The sequence below is a fragment of the Poecilia reticulata genome, chromosome 16, assembly GCF_904066995.2.
Source record: "Poecilia reticulata chromosome 16, P_reticulata-male-v2, whole genome shotgun sequence".
Taxonomy (NCBI): domain Eukaryota; kingdom Metazoa; phylum Chordata; class Actinopteri; order Cyprinodontiformes; family Poeciliidae; genus Poecilia; species Poecilia reticulata.
The window spans coordinates 24,493,907-24,518,925 of NC_088845.1; the positions used below are offsets into that span (position 1 = coordinate 24,493,907).

General features: G+C 35.8%; 1 protein-coding gene across 5 annotated transcripts in view; it reads right to left on the reverse strand.

Annotated features, from left to right (window-relative positions):
- The window catches only part of LOC103478352 (CUB and sushi domain-containing protein 3-like), a 245,173-nt gene that overhangs the window by 178,801 nt on the left and 41,353 nt on the right, over positions 1 to 25,019 (reverse strand). For all 5 annotated transcript variants that reach the window (XM_008432116.3, XM_081597601.1, XM_017309426.2 and 2 more), the window contains exons 4-5: positions 16,832 to 17,026; positions 6,961 to 7,207 (exon numbers count right to left, since the gene is read on the reverse strand). In XM_008432116.3, the coding sequence (XP_008430338.2) occupies positions 6,961 to 7,207; positions 16,832 to 17,026 (442 nt within the window). The remainder of the gene's footprint in view (positions 1 to 6,960; positions 7,208 to 16,831; positions 17,027 to 25,019) is intronic.

The window sequence follows — 25,019 nt, forward strand, 5'->3', positions numbered from 1 at the left end:
GTCCACATGGTATGTTTTAGCAATTTTTTATGTAATGATTTGAGCCGTCATGTAAGCAAACACAAAATTAAACATGAGAAATGTTTCATTTCTTCAGACACTGAAGAAGTTTTATTGAACTCAGGAGTGTTTATTGATTTTAGAGCGTCTGAAACCTCAGGAATAAGCTGACAGATTTGGAGTCTCTGGTTTTGACAGTGGCAGAGGGTCTAGATACAGTAAAGTCATAAACTGATTCTTATCCTTGGAAGATTCAACTCTGAAAGTATTTGAGTTCAATCAAGAAATCTGCTTCTGAGGCAGATGTATTTAAAAAAAAAAAACAATGTAGAAGGATGACCAGTATTAAAAACGAAATGAAGGGTCACACATGCTTCATGCATGTTTTCAAAGATGTTTTAATGACTTACTTTGTTGAATTCATTGAGGTTGGAAGGCCTTTTGTTCCTCACAGAAAACATGCTCGTAAAATCAAGATTATTTTACTCCTAAATCTGCCATGGGTATGAATTATTTGGGGCTTAGCTGTATTTAACAATTTTCTAGAGTTTTCAGATAATTGTTAAAACATTCTGGACACTGACGAGAAGTGAGAGTCAGTTTTTTTGAAAATTACTTTTTAATTGTGTTCCACAAATCAGTCAGACAGATTTGACAACCAGACTTGCACCCTCACTTGCTTTTACAGTGATCTTTAAGCATCTGAAGCAACTGACATCAGTTCGATTTCGAAATATATTCCCCTCAGATTAGAGGATATTTTGATGAATTCAGATTCTTTAGATCTTTAAGAACATCATTTTATTTGTAAAAAAAAAAATACAAATATCATTTTGAAAACTAAGGCATTTGAACCACCTGCAAGGTGTTCAGTACAGAACATGGATTTAAATAATCCATAAAAATCCATTAATAATAATAAAAACAAAAGCCAGTAAATTTCAGTGCATCTGTGGTTTTTCTAGAAAACCAAAGAAAAAAGTAATGCCAGAAATACATACCTTGAATAGTAATGTGGTAAATTTAACAAAATGTATGTTATTTAAATATAGATAAAATTGTATTTCTTTTTAGAAATTCAGATTTTTTTCTTTTAGAGTAAGGAATGAGTGAAGACAGCTGAAAACTTTTTATACATTTCCAGACTCCACACTAATTGAAGAAAACCAAACGTTTCTTGACTTTTTAAGACTGTTTAAGAACCCTGTAAAAATCTAAATTAATTAGGACACACTTTTCCTTCCATGTCAGACATTTAACCTGTCAGCAGGGATTAAAGCAGGGATTAATTGGGTTAAGTTGTTATGTAATAATAAAGGCTGAGTTCTACATCACCTCAGCTGCTCCCACTTCTTCCTAGAAGGTATAATATTACAGCTCAGTGGATGCTAGTTGGTTAACACAATGACTTTAGAGGACATTGAGAAGCCTGTGGATTCCTAGAAACTCCTTACATTTATTGCTCATATGAAACACCTGAGTCAATTCTCAATTCACATCCCTTCATTAGAACAGAAGCTCAATTTTACCCAGACTGTAACCTGTTAGGCATGCCGTTTAAAGACAATTTGATGGATCTTACTTTGCCTTGGAAGATCAATAAAAAATCCCAGAGCAAAGAAATGCAATCTAACATGCATAATAATTTAACTGAAGTTGGTAATTTAGCTGCAAGACACTTCTTGCTCTACATAACCTTTGAATATTGCAATCTAACTCTAGCAATCTTTTAGCTGCGCTGTTGGAATAGGACTGTTCATAATTATTGAGCCGAGCAAAATATTGTCTGCTGTGGAGACAATCAATTCCAAAGCTAGCTGCCTGAATATGTTTATAGCATCCAAAAATGATACACTAAGTAATTGGAAACATCTGCAAGAGACTGAATCCTGACCGGAGGTGAAAAATGAGGTCGATAGACAACTAGAGAAAAGACGTACCAAATAATTACATTTTCTGGTTGAAATTCTTGTTATAAGCAACAACAAAAAAATGTTTCAGATATTTGCAATGCCTTCAAGGTTTTAAGCGCTGTGCAGATATTTGAAACAATGACTGACATGTGATTTACTGCTTGTTGTTTTTGCCCTTTGTGAACAGAACTGAACAATCATATTAAAGGTCAACACAAAACATTGTTTTTTTTCTCTCAACCTATCCAGAAGGTTTTTGTTACAAAAAGTTTTTTTTTTGTTTTTTTGTTTTGTTTTTGTTTTTTCAAACTGCTTTCAAAGAGATTGATGTGGAGCCTCAGATCAACCTTCAACACCTTGGCAACAGTAAAATCAATAAAACTCATTTGGCAAGATCTGATAAAAATTGTTCAATTGATAGAAAGAAAAGGCAGCTGGATGCACAGATGAGTCAGCAAAAAATAAATCCATGTCCCCTGGTGCTAGATTTTAGTTGTGTAAATAATGCTATCAAACACTTTCTGGAAAGAAGTTAACATTGGGTAATACCTAGTTCGCCTATTTATTTCTTCTTCTGCATACTGAAAGGTTTGGCGGTGCTTTACAGCACTTTCAACTCCAACAAAAATATATATATTCTGCTTTAAAGGTTTCATAATTTGAAATCAATTCCCCCTGTATTCACGTGGTTTACACCGATATCCTTATCTCACACTGAGATATGCAAGGCAAAGTGGATCACATTTTAAGTTTATTTTCCTGAAGAGGATAAAAAGCAACGATAAATCTGACAGAGTGTATGGTTCCAGACTGTCTATCACTGTTAAGCAGCTGTAAACCTCAAGGCTAAATTGACAGTTGGCTCGTCTCTGCCTGCAGCTGGTGCTATACATTACAGTGTTTGAATGTTTAGCAGTCCTACGGCCTTGTATGCAGTCAGACACATTCATAAACAGAGAGAGAACAAAAGCTATGAGGGATTCAGGTTTCCTGAATTGGGCTTGTTTGCTTGTTTGCCTGGGAAAAGTGGAAGCCATTTCTCTAAAGTGCAGGCCACACTGCACTTGGGCTCATAGAGTCCTTTGGGAACCGCAGGGCTTAAAAGGAAAACGATGTCTAACAGCCTATGACATTTAGGGGCATACAGTAAAATCTATCTGGAGTATCACATGAGGCACAGTGCACAGTACCACAGAAAGGAAAAAACTCGCTCACTAAAGTGCTGGATGTTAAACCTGTGTACTTGATCAATAGACATAATGTGTAACATCTTTGTTTAAAAAAAAGAAAGAAAAAAAAAAGTACCTCAACCTGCAACTTTAGCCTTACTAAAGGCTAGTTTTCCCTAATGCAAAAGTACCAGGTTTTTACATAAAAGCTGCAACAGTTGACTTTCCACTGCTTTTGAATTTATTTTTTATCCGGTTTAAGGGAGATTTTATTGTATTTTCCAAAATACTTACAACATTTATGTTATGTTCCACATGGACATTAATGACTTAAGGACTCAGAAAAGACTAAAGCATTAGCTTTTTGTGCATTTTACACTGTGGCACACAGTTTGTTCTCCAGCTAAACCAGGTTGCCAGACATTTGCAGCATGCTCATCACATATACTGCAAATATCCACAACTGCAATTCAATGAACATCTGCCCTACCTGACTATTCTAGCAAAGAGAAATAACATTGATCTCATTGAATGTTAAGCAAACCCTTTGTCTGCACAAATGAAGATTTATTCTATTCCACATTCAGAACTCCACCCACTTTCTGAACAGTTCAGGGAAAACAATACGTGAGCACTTGGGGGCACTCTTTGACCACTAAACCTTCATTTTCTGATTATAAGTTCATACTAAAAAAATTTGAAACAAAAAAATGATAAAAGATTATGCTGAATTGTAGCAGCAGAAATAATGTTTTCCCTCCTGGCATATCAGAACACTGGATTCTACATCGTTCATCCCTACAGGCACTGTGGAAAACTGGGGAGCATCAAAAGGACGCCAATACTTCAAAGACCTAACAGGACTTTTAAGTTTAAAAATCTCCTTCACTTCTGTATTTAACATGTTTTTCCACCCGGCAACATGCATGTCAATAGTCTGTCACATCACGATTTAAACCAACACAGAAATATAATTGTATTAAATATTAATGTGGTTTTAGAGCAACTAAATAAGTGTAACCAGATGCCTCTGACAATGATTCTCTGAATATTTGAAACGTAGCAGTATTTATAACATTAAAACTCTTTATTTTAGTGCCAATACACCTATGAGAAAAGGGTCATCTAGAGCCTACCAATCCACATCAGTGTGGTCCAGTCCCACATGAATTCTGCATCACACTCTTCTTCTTCTTAGCCATGTCAACATGCAATACTTAGCAGTCATCACCACACTCACAGCATCTCTCCGTTAGATTCAGTCTCTCACTGACACAGTGCCTGTTTCTCTCTCTCCCTCCATCTGACTATGAGAGACAACTCTCAGGGACAACAGCCCTTCTGCCGTTATGATTGATTAGAGCTTCTGTTGGTTGAATTATAATTAATGGCCAGGAGGATCCCAAACTCCAGGCAGATGCTCATATTCAAACAAAACCCAAAGCAGAAGGATAAGCTTAACCCAGAATTAGGAGTTAAACCCGTTGTGGAGTAGGTGCAGAAATTTATTTCAGAAAGCAAGATATATGCGTACATGAAGGCTGCCTTTGAAAGAAATCTGCCAATGATTTTGGCATAATTTAAAATGCTTAATTGTTCTCTATAAATTTGCATAAATCAAGCAGACACCAGAGGCACGTTTACAATGTTTTACGCAACACATTGTCAGTGAAAATCTATTAAAGAATGCAATTAGCATGTTTATTTTTTATTCCTGCTCTGAAGAAGAAATGATTCAAGATGCATAATAAACAATCAGCACATTCCAAAAAACAATGATTCATTGGGAAGATGGGGAGCAGAGAGACTTTGATGTGTAGAGGATGAAAACATGTCTACTTAAGCTTAAAGGTTAGACTGTCCAACCCATCTTCATCTCAAAAGAAATGAGCGCTGACATGGAAAACAAAGAACATTTGTTTTTATTTTATATTTCAACCTACTTTTTTTTGTTGTTGAAAATAATAATTTAGGTTTATTCTCAAACATTTTACATGGCTAAAAGATAGATACAGCTCCACGAACAATAAAACAAAATAAAGGTGTGGAGCTACCAAATGTCTTTAACATATTAAATAATAGTTATGCATGTCTTAAGAATATCCCTGCAACAGATTCATTTAATAAAATAAGCTCCCACACTTTTAAATTCGGTCACAACTTATCTTGCTTTTAGCTTAGCTTACCAATTTAGGCATGCAAGCATTCCTTCCTGACTTTGACTGCTGCAGCTGTGTTTCTTTCAGGCTGTATTAGGCTATTTATAGGCTATTTAAAATCTCATGAAAACTTGCAAGTATAGTTTGCTCTCCTTATGGAGGAGAAAAGAGCAGCTTGTGCATGTTCAAATCCATGCTTGTGTTTAGTCATTTGAATCCTGGTAAAGTGTAGTTTTGGTGGACAGTTTTCAGAAAATTCTTAAACTTCAGCAGGCATTGTTATTATTATTCTATAAAGGAAAAAACTGCGAAATGGTTGGGTTTGTAACTTAAGTAAAAATTATATAAAGCCAACTGACAAAAAATTCATAAATATGTTAACAGCCCTGGTAAAGAAGTATAAAAGGCTTAAAATTAATTAATCTTTATTCAGAAGCATAATCTCACAATTACATAAGAGAATGTTACTCTCTAAAAAAAATGTCATGTTAAAAAATGAACTGCTTGTTAAGCTTTTTTAAATGCATACAATCTCCTTTTGTCAACAACTTAGCACTGTGTCCAGGTTACAGCTAGGAGCTTTTGAACATTTGTTGATGGGTTTGTGAACCGAGATGACAGTGGAAGAAAGCTAATCATACGTCTGGTGAGCCATTTCTGTTGGTTTGACTGCATCATTTGGATGATCATCGTTAATAATGCTGAACACTCCAAATTTGGTCCTCAGAGGAGAAACAGACTCACTGAGCCTCCATCAAAATTGACAGTGAGCATTAAGTGATTTTCCACATATTCCTCCCATTTCACCTGGAGTGTTTCCAGCCAAACAAACCCCCTGCTTAGATCAACTTAAGTATCCAGTGGAGTTTAGCAGACTCAACAGATATGTTTGTAGGGGCAGAGCATAATAAGATTTTTCTTGCACGTCTCATGAACAACTGCTTGGCTTATACATAGCTTCTTATGGTTGTTATGGAGACAAGATGTCACTTTTACCGCAGTCCTCTGTCTCAGAGTGTATATTTTTTTTACTTCCATTATTATCCTGCTCAACGTGTGGTGGTAAAATAAAGGGGTCTCCTCATCAAACCCCTTAGCTCAATGCTATAGGTAATTGGCCTGATATTTACAAAAAAAAAATCCTGGATTAATAATTAGAAGTACTTTAAAGCTAGTTTTAATTAATGAAACACTTTGATTACATTTTTAAAGGGATTATAAAATGGTATTCAAACTTCATTCTGTGATTGGTTTCCAACTAAAAGGTCAGATTTTATAAGAATGAAAAGCACAGCCAGTGACATCTGCACCAAGAACCCTTTTCTCAGAGTGAGATGATGCTTCTGCAATACAAAATGAATTTTGAGAATTTAAAACATTCTTACAGAGGTAATGATAAATGTATCTATGAAATTTAGTTTTTTTTCACACATAAAAAAACCCATGATTTTTCTTGTGTATACACATCTAAAAAGATGTCAAATATTTGCTTTCACCAAACAAAAATGATGTTTTCTAGAACATCTTTCTGCAAGAAATGTTGAAAACATATCAGACACATCCACAACCTTATGTCACTGGCTGTGCTTTTCATTTCCATACCATGTCAACACACTGCATGCTCTGAACCACACATAATAAAAATACTTGAATTCTCAACTTCAGCAATACAACTGTGTCCCAACCTCCCTCCCTCCTCCTCCTCCGAGGTCAACTCACCAGATGGTTGGCTGTTTGGAGCCTTCTATTTCCAGATAATCCGACTTCTCCTCCATCTGAAATTCTGTGAACACCAGAGAGATGGTGTCGCCCGGATCAGCCAGTATGGTCCACTTACATTCCCTGCTGCTGCCCAGGCCTCCGGCACCACCCCCTCCGGCCGTGCCAGGGGAGTCACCGCTGGGGAGATCGAAGCTGGAGATGAGCCCGCTGGAGCCCCTTAGGGTGCCACCACACGTGTCCTCGGCTGTCAGTCAACAAGACAAAGAACAGGGCGGGGAAGAACAGATACATTTACTCTGGGTTATTTCCGACCTTTAAATCAAAGCCTGCAGGCATAAAACATCTGCAACTGTCCACTTGAATAAATCCAGAACAAAGAAAAAAAGGCATGTGAAAGCAGGACTAGGAGCTATATAAACAATCTAACCACATGCATTTTTGTTCATCAAGCATTACAGTGTGTTGAAGCACTGTATGTAATGCAACTTCCTGTTTTGTTACGTAACTTAACAGAAAACTAAATTAATTTCACTTACTCTCATTTATAGTGTCAAGAACCATTAACACAAACGCCGTAAATTAACAGGAGAACATATAATCAATTAAATTAATTGACTGATGGGGGTGCTGTGGTGGCGCAGGGGCAAAGCACAACCCATGTCTTAGTCCTCATGCCGGTGGTCACAGGCTCGATTCCCAGCCTGGTGACATTCGCTGCATGTCTTCCCCCTCTCCCATAACCCTCCCCTCTATCAAACCACCCATAAATAAAGGCCACTAAAACCTTTAAAAAAAAAAATTAATTGACCAAATAATTGAAGTTTAATTCTGTCAGTTTTCTTCAATGCAATCAAATTGAAAAGGAAGTCTTAAATACCTCCGCTCAACCCCCCGAACCCTTTTTTTTTTCCTTTTTCGAAATTGATTTTTTTTTTTTTCCACAATGACCTGTCAAGTTTTTAGCAACAAACAAAATGTGATAAACACATCTCATAATCCTGGAGAAAAAAAAATCCAATGTGGGAAGTGTGGCACATCAGCTGAATGTTAATGCACTCCACCTTAACAGTGGGTTGCTCTCTTTCACTCCAGATTCCTTTCCACTTTCCTCTCACTCTTTCTACTAGAAGTCACCACTCTCCCATATATCCTTGTATCTGTTTTTTTCCTCTCTGAAGAATCCTAATGATGGCAGGGCTTTCACAGTTTTCACATCATTTAAGACTAATACGTGACACTCGACTGTGCCAGCTAAAACCTTTGATGGCTCAGTGCTGCACTCAGGGCTGTCAGAGATGCCAGCCTTAAAGTATTCCCCAATGGTGCATTAAATGACTGGTCCAGAAACAAGGAAGTGGGTGTATGAAATTGAAGCGAAGATTGGGGGGGGCAAGGGAGAAAATAGACGAGCAAAGCATTTATTTGCTTTGATCCGAGTCTTTGGAGACATTAGCAGAAGCATGACAATGGATCAAAGTCCTTCTGATAAAGGCAGAGATGAGAAAACGATACTGTTTGACACATGAATGCCTGAGACATGTGCGACTTGTATCAAGGACAGGCTTAGTCCAAACTCACGCGTTGATGGTTGGCAGCACCAGTGTATGTGAATAAATAAATAATTAATTCAAATCACTACACTCTGCAATATAAATTTTACTCAGAATAAATACTGTAAATAACCCTCAATGCATTTAGGACAACAAATTAAATAGTCCTCTGAGATTTGAAAAGTAATTTGCATCAAGAGAAACTAAACTGATTTTAAGTGCTGTAAAATATTCCCAATACAGTAATGTTAATAACAACATAGACCCTAAAGTCAATTGAGGTCAAATTAAACTTTAAAGCAAGTTTGACAGACAGAAATATATATAAAAAAGTGTGGGTTTTATAAAAGAGTAAATTTAAAGTGAACAAAACAAACAAGAGAATGTATCTGATGAAAGATCTTGTTTAGTTATATTGCTAGAAAGTGACTCAAATTTACCACCATTACTGGTTATGCACCAAACAAACCTAACATTTAGATCCAAGATCCCTGAAAACTTTCTATAAGCAGATATTGAGTTCTACATGTTAGGTGTTTTCTTTTCAGTACTCTGGAGGAAATGCTGGAGGAAATATTCTAGCCTACATTGACTCATTGAATTTTAACGTTATTTTAGACCATCAGACTTGAAGAAGCTTACATCATCTGTACCCAGTTCTCAGCAATGAACACTGGGATTAGTGAAGTCATATTTCTGTGATATTGCTTATTGAGAATGCCAGTAGTGACAAAAGTACTTACAACCAAATAAGAGGAGTCAAACAGACAGAAAATTTCAAGTCAAACAATGAGGGCGATAGAAACATGAAGGCTGCTTGTCGGGAAGGAATTTCATGAGAAGATTTGCCGTTATCCACATATGGACCACAAGGACAGACGAAGTGCTTTGATTTTCTGAGGAGAAATCATTCAAACCATTAACATAAGAATGTCAAGACTCTAAAGTGAGTGAATGCAACAAGTCTCAGGATAGCCCATCTTGGGAAGGCAAACAAAGTGAAACCATTCAACATAAAGAAGCTGCTGTGTTAACAGCATTTTTTTTTTGGTCATTTTGTTTTTTTGTAGAAAAAACCCAACATTCAAAATTTTTTATTTTTTTTTTTCAATTCAGATTATCTTTCTGAAGTACACAAAGCCATATTAAACAAATTTGGTATTTAGATTTAAGGTTTTTCATTTTTGTTAAGAGCATCCCCATAATACAAAACTGAAACAATAGCTAGAAACCTGAGGCTGCCCATTTTAACTCACCAGTAGAGAGCACAAACATTTAAAAAGTTATATTAAAATAACTAAGATTGTAGGTTATTAATGGCTTACAAATGGTCTATTTAAACACAAAACATTTTTTTTGTTTGTTTTTTATTCTTACCAAAATCTGAGCTAAATTAATTGCTACGGGGGCATCAATGAAGGACATGCAGCATCTGTTGTGGATATCTGACAGGAATGCTGTGGTCTGACTCACCCAAATATAGTATGAATATGAGCAGCATCAATCAGACAGTCACATGTTCATAAATCTGCATCTTATCAAACAAATCCATTTCAAAACAGACATTTTGTTAAGTCTCATTAATAAGGGTTAATTTCTATTTTAATAACGTTCTGCCTTAGAAAGTGTTGGAAAGCTGCTCTTTTGAATAAATCTACACTCTAGGTTAATAACGTTTAATCAAAATTTCTGCTGTAAAATGGCTCCAGAAAAAAGAGCAGTATTCCATATGGTCATCATATAGTATTGTGGTTATATAATCAGCAATGTGATTTTCACCAGCTAAGGTTTTTTTTTTTTTTTTTTTTTTTTGCTTAGATATAAAATGTTCTATTTCATTGACAAGCTGAATCACAAAGTTAACACCTTATGATTGTGAAATTCTGAGGAAAAGTCAGAACAGAAAGAGTTCCTGGCAAACATCGAATGTAATTAGCCATTTTCTTTCTCAACATCACTTTATTTGATGCTGCACATATTTCACAAATCACTAATTGCCTACTTCTAAATGGTATTGTTCAAAAGTAACAGAGTTTAGATGTTTGACTGTTTCTAGCAATTAAGAACAAAGAACTGAAGATCAGATTACTACTTGCTCCAATGAGATTTGATTTTGGTTCTGCCACCACTCTTGACCACATGACAAGTGAAAGGCTTATTGGTTACATAAATAGATAAGGGTGTTCTATATAAGATTCAGTCTTGTTGTCAAAGGAACAGAAATATATTATTTGAGTTGCATTTTGTTGCAAACCAGAATAAACACAATCTTGTAATTCGGACAAGCCTATATTTAGGGACCAGTGGAGACTCGACAAAGTGACTAATGATGCCTGGCAATGTCTAGTCAAAGTGGTGTTGCAATGAAAGCTGGATGCTTTCATCCAGCTCAGTGACATTTGAATGAACATTAATATTTTTGAGGAAAACCAAAATAAACATGCTAAAAAATGATATATCCCAAAAAGTCTTTGAATCCAGCCGGTTATACTTATATAATTTTAAGGTGGTCCTAATATCATAAAAATGTTAATACATTTATTTTGTTTTTTCAAAAACAATCCTTCTTAAAACTGTGTGACAAGTTATCCCTATTCAGTGTAAAATGAAGTTGAGATTTGATGCAAGTTTTGGATGTTGAAGTGGTGATAACACATTCCACACTTATGAAAGTAGCCCATTAGTTTTGCCTCATTAGGAAGTTCTGAAGCAGATACTAACTTTAGCATAGTTAGCAGCATATTGTGTTTACAAATCATTCAGATTTTGCCAATCACTCTTGTCATTGTTTTGATGGAGCGTCGGAAAGAGCAGGAGGTTCTTAAAGAGACAGAGGCCAATTTCAAATTGTGTCAAATTGAAAGTAAAATTTATTTTAAGTTATGTTTGATAGATACAGTATTTTTTATACCAACTGAAGATAACCTGGTATTACAAAATGGCCTTATGTCTAGGAAAAAACATAAAAGGTCTCCAGACAGAAAGCACAAAAAATGCTTAAAGAATGTTTTCACAGTGTTTATAGCATCTCTGCAATGGCTTTGTGCCATTACCCATGATTAGTCAAAATAAAGTAATAAAGCTGTTGATACAGTATTTTTTTTTTATCAGTATGAGCTGGCCTGGGAACGCCTTGGGATTCCCCCGGAGGAGCTGGAAGAAGTGGCTGGGTAGAGGGAAGTCGGCCTCCCTTCTGAAGCTGCTGCCCCCGCGACCCGACCCCAGATAAGCGGCAGAAAATGGATGGATGGATGGATGGATGGATGGATGGATGGATGGATGGATGGATGGATGGATGGATGGATGGATGGATGGATGGATGGATGGATGGATGGATGGATGGATGGATGGATGGATGGATGGATCATTAACAGCCCTCTTAGTGCAAGCACAGTATTTACCAACAACAATCATCCAATAATTTGCATAGATTTTTGACTAATAGCTAGGCTAAAGATTTGCGAATAATAAAAAATAAAAACGTATTTATGGCCGTGAAAGATCATAAAAACCCCCATCACCTGTAGACTCAATGTGTCTACAGGTGAAGAGAAATTGCTCTGAAAATTAGAGCAATGATTTGAAGTAGAAAGAAACTCATAACTATGCAGAGGAAGCAAGGCAGGTTTCTTGTCTATTTCATGGAGATGCAGCCATGCATAGTATTGTAAATTATGAGATGCAAAATGCTAGCAGAGACTCAAAGACGCTTTGCAGTGACAATATTCTAAATACCTTCACTCTAGTAGGACTTTGAAGGTTGTTCTAGGTAACATGATTAAAATCTCAGGCAAAGTTTTATCAAATATTGTTTATCAACAGAGCAGAGGCACTGAATGTTGGGCAATATGTTACTTAGCAAATCGATAGAGCATGCTCTGGATTTAAAAACGAAGAAGGGTCTGCCTTAAAAAAAATGGTGTCAGGAAAAAAGATTGTGGGAGGATTAGGACTGGTTTAGTTGAGCTCATTTACATCCCCAGCATCAGCAATCTAATGCTACTTGAGGAGGGATTAAACCTCCCTCTCCTTGACTTTGATCAGATATACACCACTTGTCTTTCTACTTTGAAATATTCACCCCCAAGGATAGAAAGGAAGGAACTCATGTATAATTTTCAATATTACCTAAGGTTTTTCCTTTGTAATAATACCCATATTAATGTAAAGCAGTGGCACTTTCTACAGGATGTCTCTCATTTGCTCTGCAGCATGTCATGTCAAATACCAGTTAGGTTAAAGAATGGAAACAGGTCTGTATTGGGTGCAAAACTACGATTATATTGCTTCATGCTCATTGCTGTGGCTCATTACATTATAGCAGCCATCGTTTTTTTCCCCTTTTCTGAAGTTTAAATGAGCCTCAAGAAAAGAACAGGAGAATTAAATGAATAACAAGAAATTAAAGGATCAATTGAAATTACACAATAACAGTAAGGTTTGTTCTGTTTCACAAATTACATTTTAATGACCTAAATTCCCATATCTCATTGTTGAACTTACAATCAGTGTTAATGGACATGGAACCAAATGTATAAAATTCAGCTCCTTAGTCAAATTTTAGCTTCTAGTAGTCAGCTACTTAGCCAATCTCAGCATAAAAGAACAACCTGTAACAAACTCAGAGCAAGTTTTTCTATCACTGAGGCAGCAAATGGCATAGCTGAATGTTTTGATTTTTAACAAAGGATCCCTATAGAGTATTTTCTTATTTTGTTGAAGTGTGGCTGGCAGCCAAAATGACAGGATATTAATAGACTATTTTCTCACATTACCATCCTGTCCCCTGTTTGCAGTTTCATTGCATAGTTTAATGAATGTCAAGAGACAATTTCAAAAGAAGGGATCAAAATGGACTTCTTGGAGGTGTGATGGAATGCAGTGTAGCCATTAATTTTACTTTGTGCATTTTTTTCCTATCCATCCTTGACTGCATCGTATTTCTCTTCCTGTAGAATAATATTTCTCCCTTCCATAAATTTCAATGAATCTATGCTTATGCAGTAGAAATTAAAGGAAGATATATGTATAGGACTATTTTGTCACACTTTTCCATATTATTTTCCCTACCCCTCTAGGTCCATCATATGTGTTGTTCACAACTTAGCTCAACTTTCAAGCCAGCAAACAAGCAAGTCCACCTTTGACTGGCTCAAAAAATTTGAGGGGGTGCCCTAGTCAAAAGTTAGATCTAAATCTTAATTAGATGCTGTACATGTTTTAAAACAATCCAAGGTGGCTGAATCAAAACAATTCTCCAAAGAAGACAGGACCAAATTTCCCCCAGAACAATTAAAGTTGTTGCCACCAAGGATGGTAGTTGGAAGGGGGGAACAGGATGTGTGTTGCTGTGTGTTCACCTTAAAACAATCGGTGATGAGCAGAAGGCAGGATCTCGGAGGAAATAAGATCAAAGGACCATCTGGCTGCATAGAGGAGCAGGCCCAGATATTGCTGAGAGATTATGGCTCAAGCAGTGGCTGTGCAGCACTAGAATGAAGGGATGTTTCTGGCCTGTGGCAACAGAGGCCAGAAACATCCCTAAATGGAAAGGAACCCTTCACATCAGCTTTCTCCAGCCTCTAAGCCCACCGTATTTCAAACATATGCCAAGCTATTTTCATTGTTCCGTGTTTTCGATTGTGAAGTGAAATCCTGCATTTGCTCAGCTGGTATTGGCATTTCTCACCATTAAATATTAACATGAGAAATATTTGACCCCTTTTAAGTTTAACCTCTAGTTTGAAGAATTTGTACATCTAAATAAATTGCCTTAGCAGCTAACAATGAAATTAATGGATAAGAAGTGGCTTTGGTCTGCTCTTCACAGGAATAACCGCATGACTTTTGAGAAAAAGCAAAAGGCACAACAGAGAATATTTTTAAAATTCAAACATTTTCAAAGCTTAACGCATTTCAAAAACTTCTTGGTCAGATCACCTCTCAGTTTTGTATCCATTGCTACATTCTCCCTTCATTCTTTGCTTTTATAGCCGCAAACCAATCATTTAATTTTCATTTGTATTATTGTATAATTGTAATTTTCTTTTTTTACTTTTTGAGTATTCCTATGAATGACAAAGGTAATTAGTTATATTGCTTATAACTATTCAATCCCCACAAATAACTGCATTTTATTTTTTCAAAATGTTTAATTAGTTTTGAGACTAATGTAAAGTTTTGAGAAAACAACCATTTTATTTTCTCAAAACTTTACACATCATTTCTATTTATTAACATTCTTAACCAATAAAAGTAATAAATGTGTAGTGACTCAAATTCTAGAGGACAAAAATTAAATATTATCAGATTAGTACCCCGATAAAACCAAAATGACACATAACAGATGCATAGAGAGTTAAGACAAAAAACATAAATCTATTTTATTTAATTATTTTTTTTACTAAACAGCAGAATGTAGCTAATAGTTCAAAGTATGGGGTTGGGCAGCGACCTGTTCTAGTCTGCAACATTAATGCTTGTAATAAAACTATTCACAGCTGATGTCCAGTTACCTGTTCATCTTTCCAGACTTTATCGTTTGATGCTTATCAATTGACAATTGTGGTGTTCCCACAATGCCAAATAAAGTGTTTGATATCTACAAAAATCAGCTTATTTGTTTTTTTAAGAAAAAAAATTACTTCCACTTTCATCTGTTAAACAATATACTAATGTTGCAATATTTTAGGTTAGCAAATAGAGTTGTCTTATTTTTTTTGAAAGAAGAATCATTACAGATCCGATTTCCAATTTTTTTTTCATTTTGAAGCCAGGGGTAATTTCCATGCCTTGTAAAGTCTGTTCTTGTTATAGTTACTATTTTTAAGCTGCAAAGAATGTTGCCCTTGAAATTTATACCAGAAGGCTACAGAAAAATAAAACCACCATTTTTTATTATGTCATTCATTTGACATTTGCCATCACATTTGCTTGTAGTATTAAACTTTGCTTCTCTTCACACTAAGAAGTTCATCATAATATCTGAAGAGAATGAAAAATGACTTTTTTTTTATAAATATCAAGGGTAGCCTACGGCTTTGTCCAAGTTTTTAATTGTGGCTCATTCTGTATTTAAGTTTCACAGTATGGAAAAGGATTGAATACAGTTCAAATAAAACAATGAAATCAAATGCTAACCAAAATGAATAGACAGTAAGTAAATATTTAATTCAACATTAAATTAAAGCAGATTTCACTCCAGTGAAAAAATTAATTTATTACAGTTAATCTAAAATGTGATGATTACATACGGTTATGTTTAATGGACATGGACTTGTCCATCCACAAGCCCTAAAGCATTCAGAAATATCTTAGAACACCTTCATTTCAAAATAACTTTCAGATAACGTAGATGAGGATTTTCTGGGTCAGTCCTGAACAATGGGCCTCATTTAAAAACATAAAGGAATAAATTGCATGATTTAAAAAGCTCTAGTCCATCATTCATCAACCAGCTGTCAGATAGAAATCATCATCATGCTGAAGTGTCTCTTCTCATTCTGCATACTTTATGGCCTGGTAAAAGAGCTTGACGACACACATTCCTGGTCATTCTACATCTCTGGAACCACATGAAAACATTTACAGAACTCTGTATCTGCATCAAAAGTAATACTGTAGCTAAAGTAATGCAGACTCAATTTTCCTCACTAAATGCTGTTTATGTGCTCATTTAGGTGATGGTCTGATTTAACACAATGTAATATCTAAATGTTTGCATGTAAGGTATGGGCATTGTTGGCATGTTAGAAATTTATTCTATGGTGCTTTGTAAGCTGAACTGTCAGCAGCATGCATCACAAATGACTGAACACATGATCCCACAGGAGATTAAAAGTGTTCCACTCATTATCAGTCAAATATAGACTAAAAGCTGCGAAAACTATGGCTGAAAACATTCATATATTCAAGCTAGTTGTCCCCCAGAGATAAATATTTAATTAACCTTTTAAACCATGGAATCTCCAATCATCTCCATCAACATGATTAAAAAATTTCCATCCCATCTGATTGCAAATATATTTATTGCTCTAATGAAGGGTTGTGTCATGCATTAGTACAGGAGGAGCTAATATGTAAGCCAATCTCATAACCATCAATCTGTCAATCATTAAAAAGCAATTAACACTTAGCAGTTAATAAGAGAAGGTCAGAATAAACTCACCACCCCCTCGTTTTAAATTTCTTAGGGGAACACTAATGTAAAATGACATCAAGTACTCTTTCAAACCATATTGTACAGCTGCAGTAAAATGTAGGTATAGGATCAAAAGACCACATTCCTTTTAATTTTTAGTAATAAAAGAAAATCTCACCTCTGCAGATTGGCACTGGAAAATCCCACACTGACACACCAGCTGTGCTGGTCACGCAGGTGAGGAGTGAATGTCCATCCAGGACGTAGCCTGTGACACATCGGTAGCGGATTTTGTCGCCAACGTTGAACTGAGTGCCATTGCGTATCCCTTTTGGGGGAACTCCTGGGTTTCCACATGAGCTGCTTCGCAACTCTACAAAAGAAAGTCAAGAAGAAAAGACAAAATTAGTAAGACGATTCATGTTATATCAACAATTGTTACTTTTCCTAATTTAGCTAGTTTTCAAGTCACAGAAGTTATTTAATTTGACCTGGCAGGTTTGGTACAATGAGGGAGCAAACCGTTGAAGAGTTTTGTAAAGGGCTTTGTTAATTCAGACGGGACAGCTAAATCACATGGAAGAGGACTGCTTTACCCACTTTTTTGCATTTAAAAAAATCTATAAAATTTATTTGTCAAAAATATATGAAGTAAAAAAATGCTGGCATTAAAAGGGTAAGAAGTTGGAATCTGCTAAGGAAATTTTCTGTTTCAAACCTACATGAAAGGGCACAGTACTCATTCAGATGGCTTTGAAAGATATGGAGGGATTGTAGATTGGAGATATGTTGTTAAAAGCAAAACAATATATTTTTTGTATTTGTTGCAAATACAATAAACGCCAATGAGAAGGACTCAGAAATTGATTGTAGTCTTTAGGCATTTCATCCATCAGAAATCCTCTATAAAAAACAAAACCGGCCCATGGCAATAAATGAATAAACATCCAATAACCTCATTGAAATTGGCAGTGGACAAAGTGGTTTAATTATTCAACCTAGCCAAAACATCTCAATTATGTTGAAAAATTTATCTTCACTTCTTCATTATACATTTACATCATCTGACTCGTTTTCCAATTATATTAATTATATTAAGGTTAGTTTAATTTTTGTTGTGTGATCTAAAAATCAGCGCTATTGCTATACTACGTAGACTGACAGCAAAAAGAAAAGATCAATATTTGTTGCTCTGGCTTAGCAATGTCCCTCACAACCTTTACTTTAGGCTAGTTTAAAAAACACATAAAGACCTAGTTCACAACTTTTTTGGCATATATTGGCCAAAGTGCAAGTCCAAATGTTTTATTTGCTGACTTGCCAAGAGCTGACTGAAAATGACATTTAAATAAGGACAGATATAGCTGACAAAACAGCTGTCAGATCAACACCCATCTGGCCCAAGCACATTCTCTTCACTCTGCAAATATGGTGTTCTTGCTACTCAATGTAATCAGAAAACTCTAATTAATAAAAATCTTGAGCAGCAGTTTTCTAATTCTGTAGAAAAATAGCAGCTCTGGTCTGTCTTGCATAGATTATTCCTATGATATCTAAGTCTGAGCAAACATGAGTTGTGCCTACTAAGGTTGTTTTTAGAATTTGAAATGTGCTTATGATCTTTATCATGTTGAAAAGGACGTGTTCTTTGAATATTACATTTCACCAGTCTGCCCCTGACAGTGTGATCTCTGGAACGCAAACCAAAGACATGACTGATACATAGCACACCCTTAAATACCAACACCCACCTTGACCATCTGTCTCATAGAAACACCCTTGTAGAAAGTATTGAGCTTAGCAACAGCGTAATATAAAGTAGTGAATAAAAACAGTATATATGCTTAATGTATAGCATACTAGGCATTGCTCTCCCCTGTGGTATGTTTGTGTTTTCGGTGATTAAAGCATGGAAAGTCTTGATTGCGCTCATATACATTTACTTTCTTTAAGACGTATACATTGTACAACATACCTTGAAGGTTGCTGCTGCCATGAAGAATTATTTATTGCAACAGAAACCATTTACTAATGTCTTAGGCATCAGTATGGCCAAATCTATTAAGTTTTCTTTTCAATTAAACAAAAGGACGTGGTATTCTCCATGTCACTTCTAAAAAGCTTAAGTACCTGTTTCTTGTAGCCAGAGTGCCAACCCACTTTTCAAAATGTCAGATTTTTCATTTCTTGTCTCTTCAAAAAATTGCTTTTTATCCATTAATCAAAGCAAAGTATGGCATGTGTAAGCATGCACAACATTTTAGCTGCGAGTGAAACGCTTGACATAATGACAAAAACAAGGTTTCAGTTTCATTGAGATGGATTCATGTTGTCTGTTGCATACGAGTCACAGATTTAACATTGATTAGTGAAGTTATACAAACAGTTAAGCACAACATTATCCATACTGCAGGCAGGTTTAGATGTGAAATTTTCACTCAATCAAGAAGCTTGTTTATGAGCAGCGTCAAGACAGAAATAATAAAACAAAGTAAAGGGGCTTTGAAAGCAATTCTATTTTTTTTGATATTTTAAAAAATGGCACGTTGAAAATGGCACACATACGTTTTGTTAATCATTGCTAATACCTTTACATGCTTTACAGCAAAGTCATCTCACAATTGCTGATCACTTTTCAAAATGTTTCCACTGGTCACGTTAACAAAAACACTACAAGGTATAGATGGTCTTCCTTAGGGAAATAGGCTGAAACCTAGCTTTTAAGTAAATGTAGTTCAGAGGAGGCAGGGATGCAACAAGTTGCTTAAAATGAAATAATTTTTAATGAGATGTCAGGACAGGTCTGTGGTTCATTTTCAGCTGAGCAGGATTCCAACAGATAACAGCAAAGCTGAAGGTTTTACAGCAAGGATGCTCTGTTTTATCCTTTTGAGCTTTCAAACCCTGATATGGAACATGCTGAATTTGGAAATGCTGGCAGGGTTTTGGAAATCTCAGAGCTAAAGCAAGGGATCTACATTCTGAAGTGAATACACACAGGCTGCCGTTTCAGTAATGCTAGGGATGCATTGTGACAAAAAAGTAAACTAACTATTTTTAACTCTCACTTAGTAAAACCTTTTTTTATAGAAGCTGCTCGCTCACACGTCTACTGTAGTACAGCCTTGACTTCTGAGAGAAATGTTTACTGAGAGCTCAAGTCAAGGCGTAAAAACTTTTTAAATACTGCTCTTATACACTTTATTTCTCAAAGAATAATTTGAATCTCAAGGTCAAAGCTTAGCAAAGCATGGAAATTAGTTGCAAAAGTCTAACTGGTGCAACTCTATAGTAAAGAGGACCTTTGATTCCTCTATTGCTTTGACTGAACACAATCTTTAAATACATTTAAATCCCTTTTAGAAAATCTTCTAGTAATCTCCACAAAATCTGCAGAGCCGTTATTCCAACCCCCGGTACAGTGATGCGTGTCTTTTCCAATTCAGCTTTTGCTGGTTATACAACTGACACCAAGTGTTGACAGTTTTGCTTGGGGCAAAATGAGAGCTGACAAGAGTTCATGTCAGCAAACATTTAACACCTGTGAGGCTCAGAGTGCATATTACAGTAATGAGTCATGTTTGACAAATAGTTTTCTTTAAAAATAAGTTTGGTCGCGACAGACTTTCACTCCATGCTCAGTTCTCTTAATGATAAACACGAACGTATAAAATAAATCTCACATCAAACAGTTGGCTCATTTTTCCAAAGGAATTCAGAAAATGTGACTTTATGTGTAATAATCACCTAAAAACCCTTTGATGCACAGTTCCCCAGAAACTTGTTACTGAACACTTTAGCAAATTGTGCAGCCTTGTGAAATAATTATTTTTGACATCTCCCATCTGTTTGTGTTTAATTATTTGAACCAACAAAGCAGGAATCAAAAAGACTTGTTCACACACGCATACACTGCACCATGTTTGAATGATCAAAAGAGATGTAGAACATATATATTTGAGTTAGTGACGCTGAAGATAATTGCACTGACCAACTTTGAAGTCTGTTTTTCTAACATAAATTTGAGTGAATTATTATTGCAGTTCAGTTATTCATTAACTTTGAACGGCAAAAGCTGACATACTCCTGCTGACATAAACTACCTTAACAATGCTGCAGCAACTGAAAGTGGTTTCAGACCACAGAGACTTTTTTAAAGTTCCTTTTGCAACGTCAGAGTTTCTCTTATTTTGTGTCTGCACTGCACAAACTGAATCCAGCGGTAAACTGCGTTAACAGAACATTTCTTCCTACTTCAAAGAAAGGCTTTGCTGGTATGAAGGTGCCAATCTGCAGAGCAGTTACAAAGCTGGTCCAGACTAGATAGGTGCCAGGTACCGGTGGAGAATATAAGTGCAAACCCTAGATACTCTTTGAAGAAAAAAATACTTTTCAACATCAAAATAATCGGTTCCTAAAGCTGCTTTCAGTGATATACCACAAAGGTTGGTATATAAGACAAATGTGTGATATGTAAATCTGAACATAAGGAAATGAGTGTTTTTATGAAACAGCAAGTCTCATCGCATATTTGAACTACAGGATGTGTGTTCTGATGCACCTGTGTTCTGTGTATTGTGTGTGTTTTGGAACAAAGGGTGCATATAAGCATTCTACTGCGTTGATGCAAAGAACCTCGCTCCTGAGACAAAGCCATCTCATTTAACATATTCAGTCTTACTGCAGGGCTCCTTCTCACGCCCTATTGTACTTTTAACCCACCATTGTCGATGCTTTTCCTTCTCACAAAATCTTTACTCTTATACCCCATTGGAACCTTGACACTCAACTCCTAGGAATAATTTTTAAATCCACATTGCGCGCACCATTTCCTTCCCCATGCAACAATCAAAACAATTATCATACATGAGAACTGGAGAAGTTTTGGATTGTGGGGTCTAAGAGAGGCAATGGGGCTTAGATTATTGTTGAACTATGTATTACTGTATTTAAAAATTATCTAGACACCATGGTCGACATTCCATGTTAGTGCCACCATGCAGCCAAATATATTTTCAACATGTCAAAAAAAACAACAAAAAAAAAACAAAAAAACTGTGGTTTATATTGTGATTAAACTCTGCATGCTAAAGTATGAGATAAGATGTTTCAGGGGTATTTTCCTAAGGCAGGGTATTTTTCTAGCCCACAAAAATTCAGTAGACCAATCACCTCAAAGTGTGATTGGTCTATACAGTAGTAGCCAATTCTGGCCCTCAAGAGCTGGTAACCTGCATGCTTTAGATGGTTCAGCAGAGATGAATAAAATAAATTATTTATTTCAAGTTCATAACTCATGAGACAATTCAGTCATTAGGACACCAGCTCTTGAGAACTGGAGCTAATCACCCCTGGGTTTTGTAGTCTGATTTCAGAATACAAAGATAGTCTGAAATCAAATCATGAATAGTCACTGAAAAAAAAAAAAAAACGTACTTCTTTATTTCAGGTTTGAAGGAAAGGGAATTCAAAACAACTAGATTACCAAGAGTCCACCTCTGATTACTAATACCTTAAGTTTTTTTTTGTGTTTTTTTTTTTTAACCAGTGAAAGTTAATCAATAGATAAAGCATTGTATGGAACCCATTTGTGTGTCTGATGTTTCATCAAGGTACAAAACGAACAGCCTGGTAAATTATTACATGGATTGAACATATTGTTTGGAAAAACATAAAATGGATGAAAAAATACAGGTAGATAATTACTGTATTAGTTTACTGGTAAAGAAAACTTTATCCACTAGAAAAACAACATTTTAAAACTCTGAGGACAGTGAATCACTTTAGCAATGAATTCATTGGAAACTCTGGTGTAGTTTGTTTGTAGCCATGGGAATTAAGCCTTTTTTGTTTCTAATGTTTTAGTTTGATCTGCAGTGTTGTTGTAGTGTGAATAAAAAGTTACTAACACACAAACAGACCAGGAAAAAAAGACAACTGGGAACTTGCTGTTCCAGAATGTTACAATTCACGCTGAAAAACAGACTGTACCCTCTGAACCTTGTACCTAAAGATAGCTCTCATTTTAACTGCCAGATGTTGCAGGGAGTTATAGCAGATTGCACGTGGATAAATAAAAACTTGGCAACAATAAGAAGAATTTCCAGTTCTGAAAAATGCATGTTGTGAATAATGTAAATGGCTTTAATATCCTTTTGAAGGAATTTATCAAGTAGATTGTGCTCTGAGGTAGCAACAAAGAAACTATTGCTAAGACATTAATTAGCTTCTATTTAATTGATTGTAAATAGCTGGTTTTAGTCAAAGAAGAATACAGCAGTGTCCATTATCAAACTGAATAATTTCAACTCAAATACACTGCAGATCTAGTAAAAAATTAAAATAAAAACAAAACATTTTTTGGAAAACGACAAAGCAAAAATAAAAACATAAACCTCTGCATTAATTATATTGGTGTCTAAAAAGTCATATTAATTAGGGGTGCCCCAATACAACTTTTTCACTTCTGATAAGACGACATTTACAGATTTAAGTATGACATCAGCACATAAATACTTTTACTACTTATTTTGTTATTGGAAATGTTATGAAAGGTTTGGTCAAGTGATATTACTCAAACAGAGAACAATAGTCTCCAACAACTTGAGATCAAGTGAACCATTTCTTCTTAACCAAAGGGTCTGCGTGAGGGATGGAAGTGCTGCTGGACAGAAATGCTAAGTTGGAGTAAAAGCTGGAGCAGAGTGCGTTTATCAGAAATTTTAGATGCAGGCTGAAATAAACCAATACTCACTTTTTGGCAGATATCAAACCAATTTCTGATATCAATATCAGATTGGGACAACCCAAATATTAATATTCTTTGATATAGCTATCAAAGGACATAGTGCAATTGTAATAATTTTGCTATTTTTGATTACTAAGATTTTAGTTTCCCTTGTGTGTGTTTTTATACTGTATTACATTTTGTGGGATATCTACATAGACCGTATCACATACTGATGATTGTGATAACCTTGCAGTAAGAAAAACAGGTATTTGATCCTCTCCTAATTTTCTAAGTTTGTTTACTGCTACGGAAATAAGAGTTTCTAATTTATGACTTTTTTTCTCCCAGGGTGTAGAAGAACTTCAATTTTGAATGGAGGGGCCAGTAGGGCCACATACTGTAAAATCTTGGACAAGAACCCATTTCCTCGCAGCTACAATACTTTGGATTATGGTTGGGGTCTACTAGTATAGCAAGCACCCAAAACATACAAGCAACATGACAAAACCAGCATATTCAGGTCATGCAGTGACCTATTCATTCTGCAGAATAATTCTGAGATCACTTCAAGAAACTAAACAAAAGAAAGCTTTGTGTAGTATCAGCATGCAGTATAACTTTGTGTTAAACTTCAGGGCAAAAAAGCGCACATGAATAACAACGTGCACTTAATATTGTACCAGACTTTCAATTTTTATGAGAACCTACACAAGAAATAATGTTTTAGATGCGACGTTAGCCATCGGCAAACAAGTAATGCTGTCAAGAAGTCCCCAAATAAATTCTTGATCTAACTGAATCCTGCAAAAACAGCAGCTCAGAAACTCCAGTGGATGGTTTCATGTGCAAAACATTCTCATTAAACAGGAAACTAATGCATGCAAAGCAATTTTAATCTAAAAGTGTCACAAAACATTACCTGATGTATAAACAGAAGTCATTCTACAGGAAAGCTAAATAAACAAAACAATGATATGTTGCATTATAGTGTAACCTGCACCTAAATGTCTGTAACCTTTTTGGACCAGAGACAAAGTAATACTTGTTTGAAACTTGGGAAAAAAAAGTTAATTATGAACATTTCGCGTTTCCACATACTTGTAGTCCAGATAAGAAAAATGGCAAAAGGCCACATGATTATAATAAAGCCTTTCACTGAAACACACAGACAATAGAAGTGGGTCTGCCTTGTCTCTTTCTATATAGCAGCAGTAAGGAGCGAGTTGTGCGAAAAAGTGAATGAGGAATTTCAATTTGAGATTTCTCTGGGGTGAGCTATTTATTTCTCCTGTATATCTAATGACTCTGTAGCCTTTGAAGAAGATGGAAGTTTGACGGAGTCGCAGTGTTGCGAGCACACTTTCCCCACAGGAGAAGCCAGTGTAAACCGGCTTCCCAGCTAGATGCTTCACTGGTTGCTAAGATGAGCAGAGTGTTTTTATGCAGGTGGGGGAAAGTGTACTGACTGAAGCTGTGTTAGATCACAGTGCAAAGCAGCTGGTAAACAACACATGCTCATACATGCAGACAGACACTTTTCTGGCTCAACGGACAATCTGCAATGACACAAACAATCTGATTTGGGGGGGAAAAAGAAATTATATTTTATGGGTCAAATATCCTAAAAACAGACAGG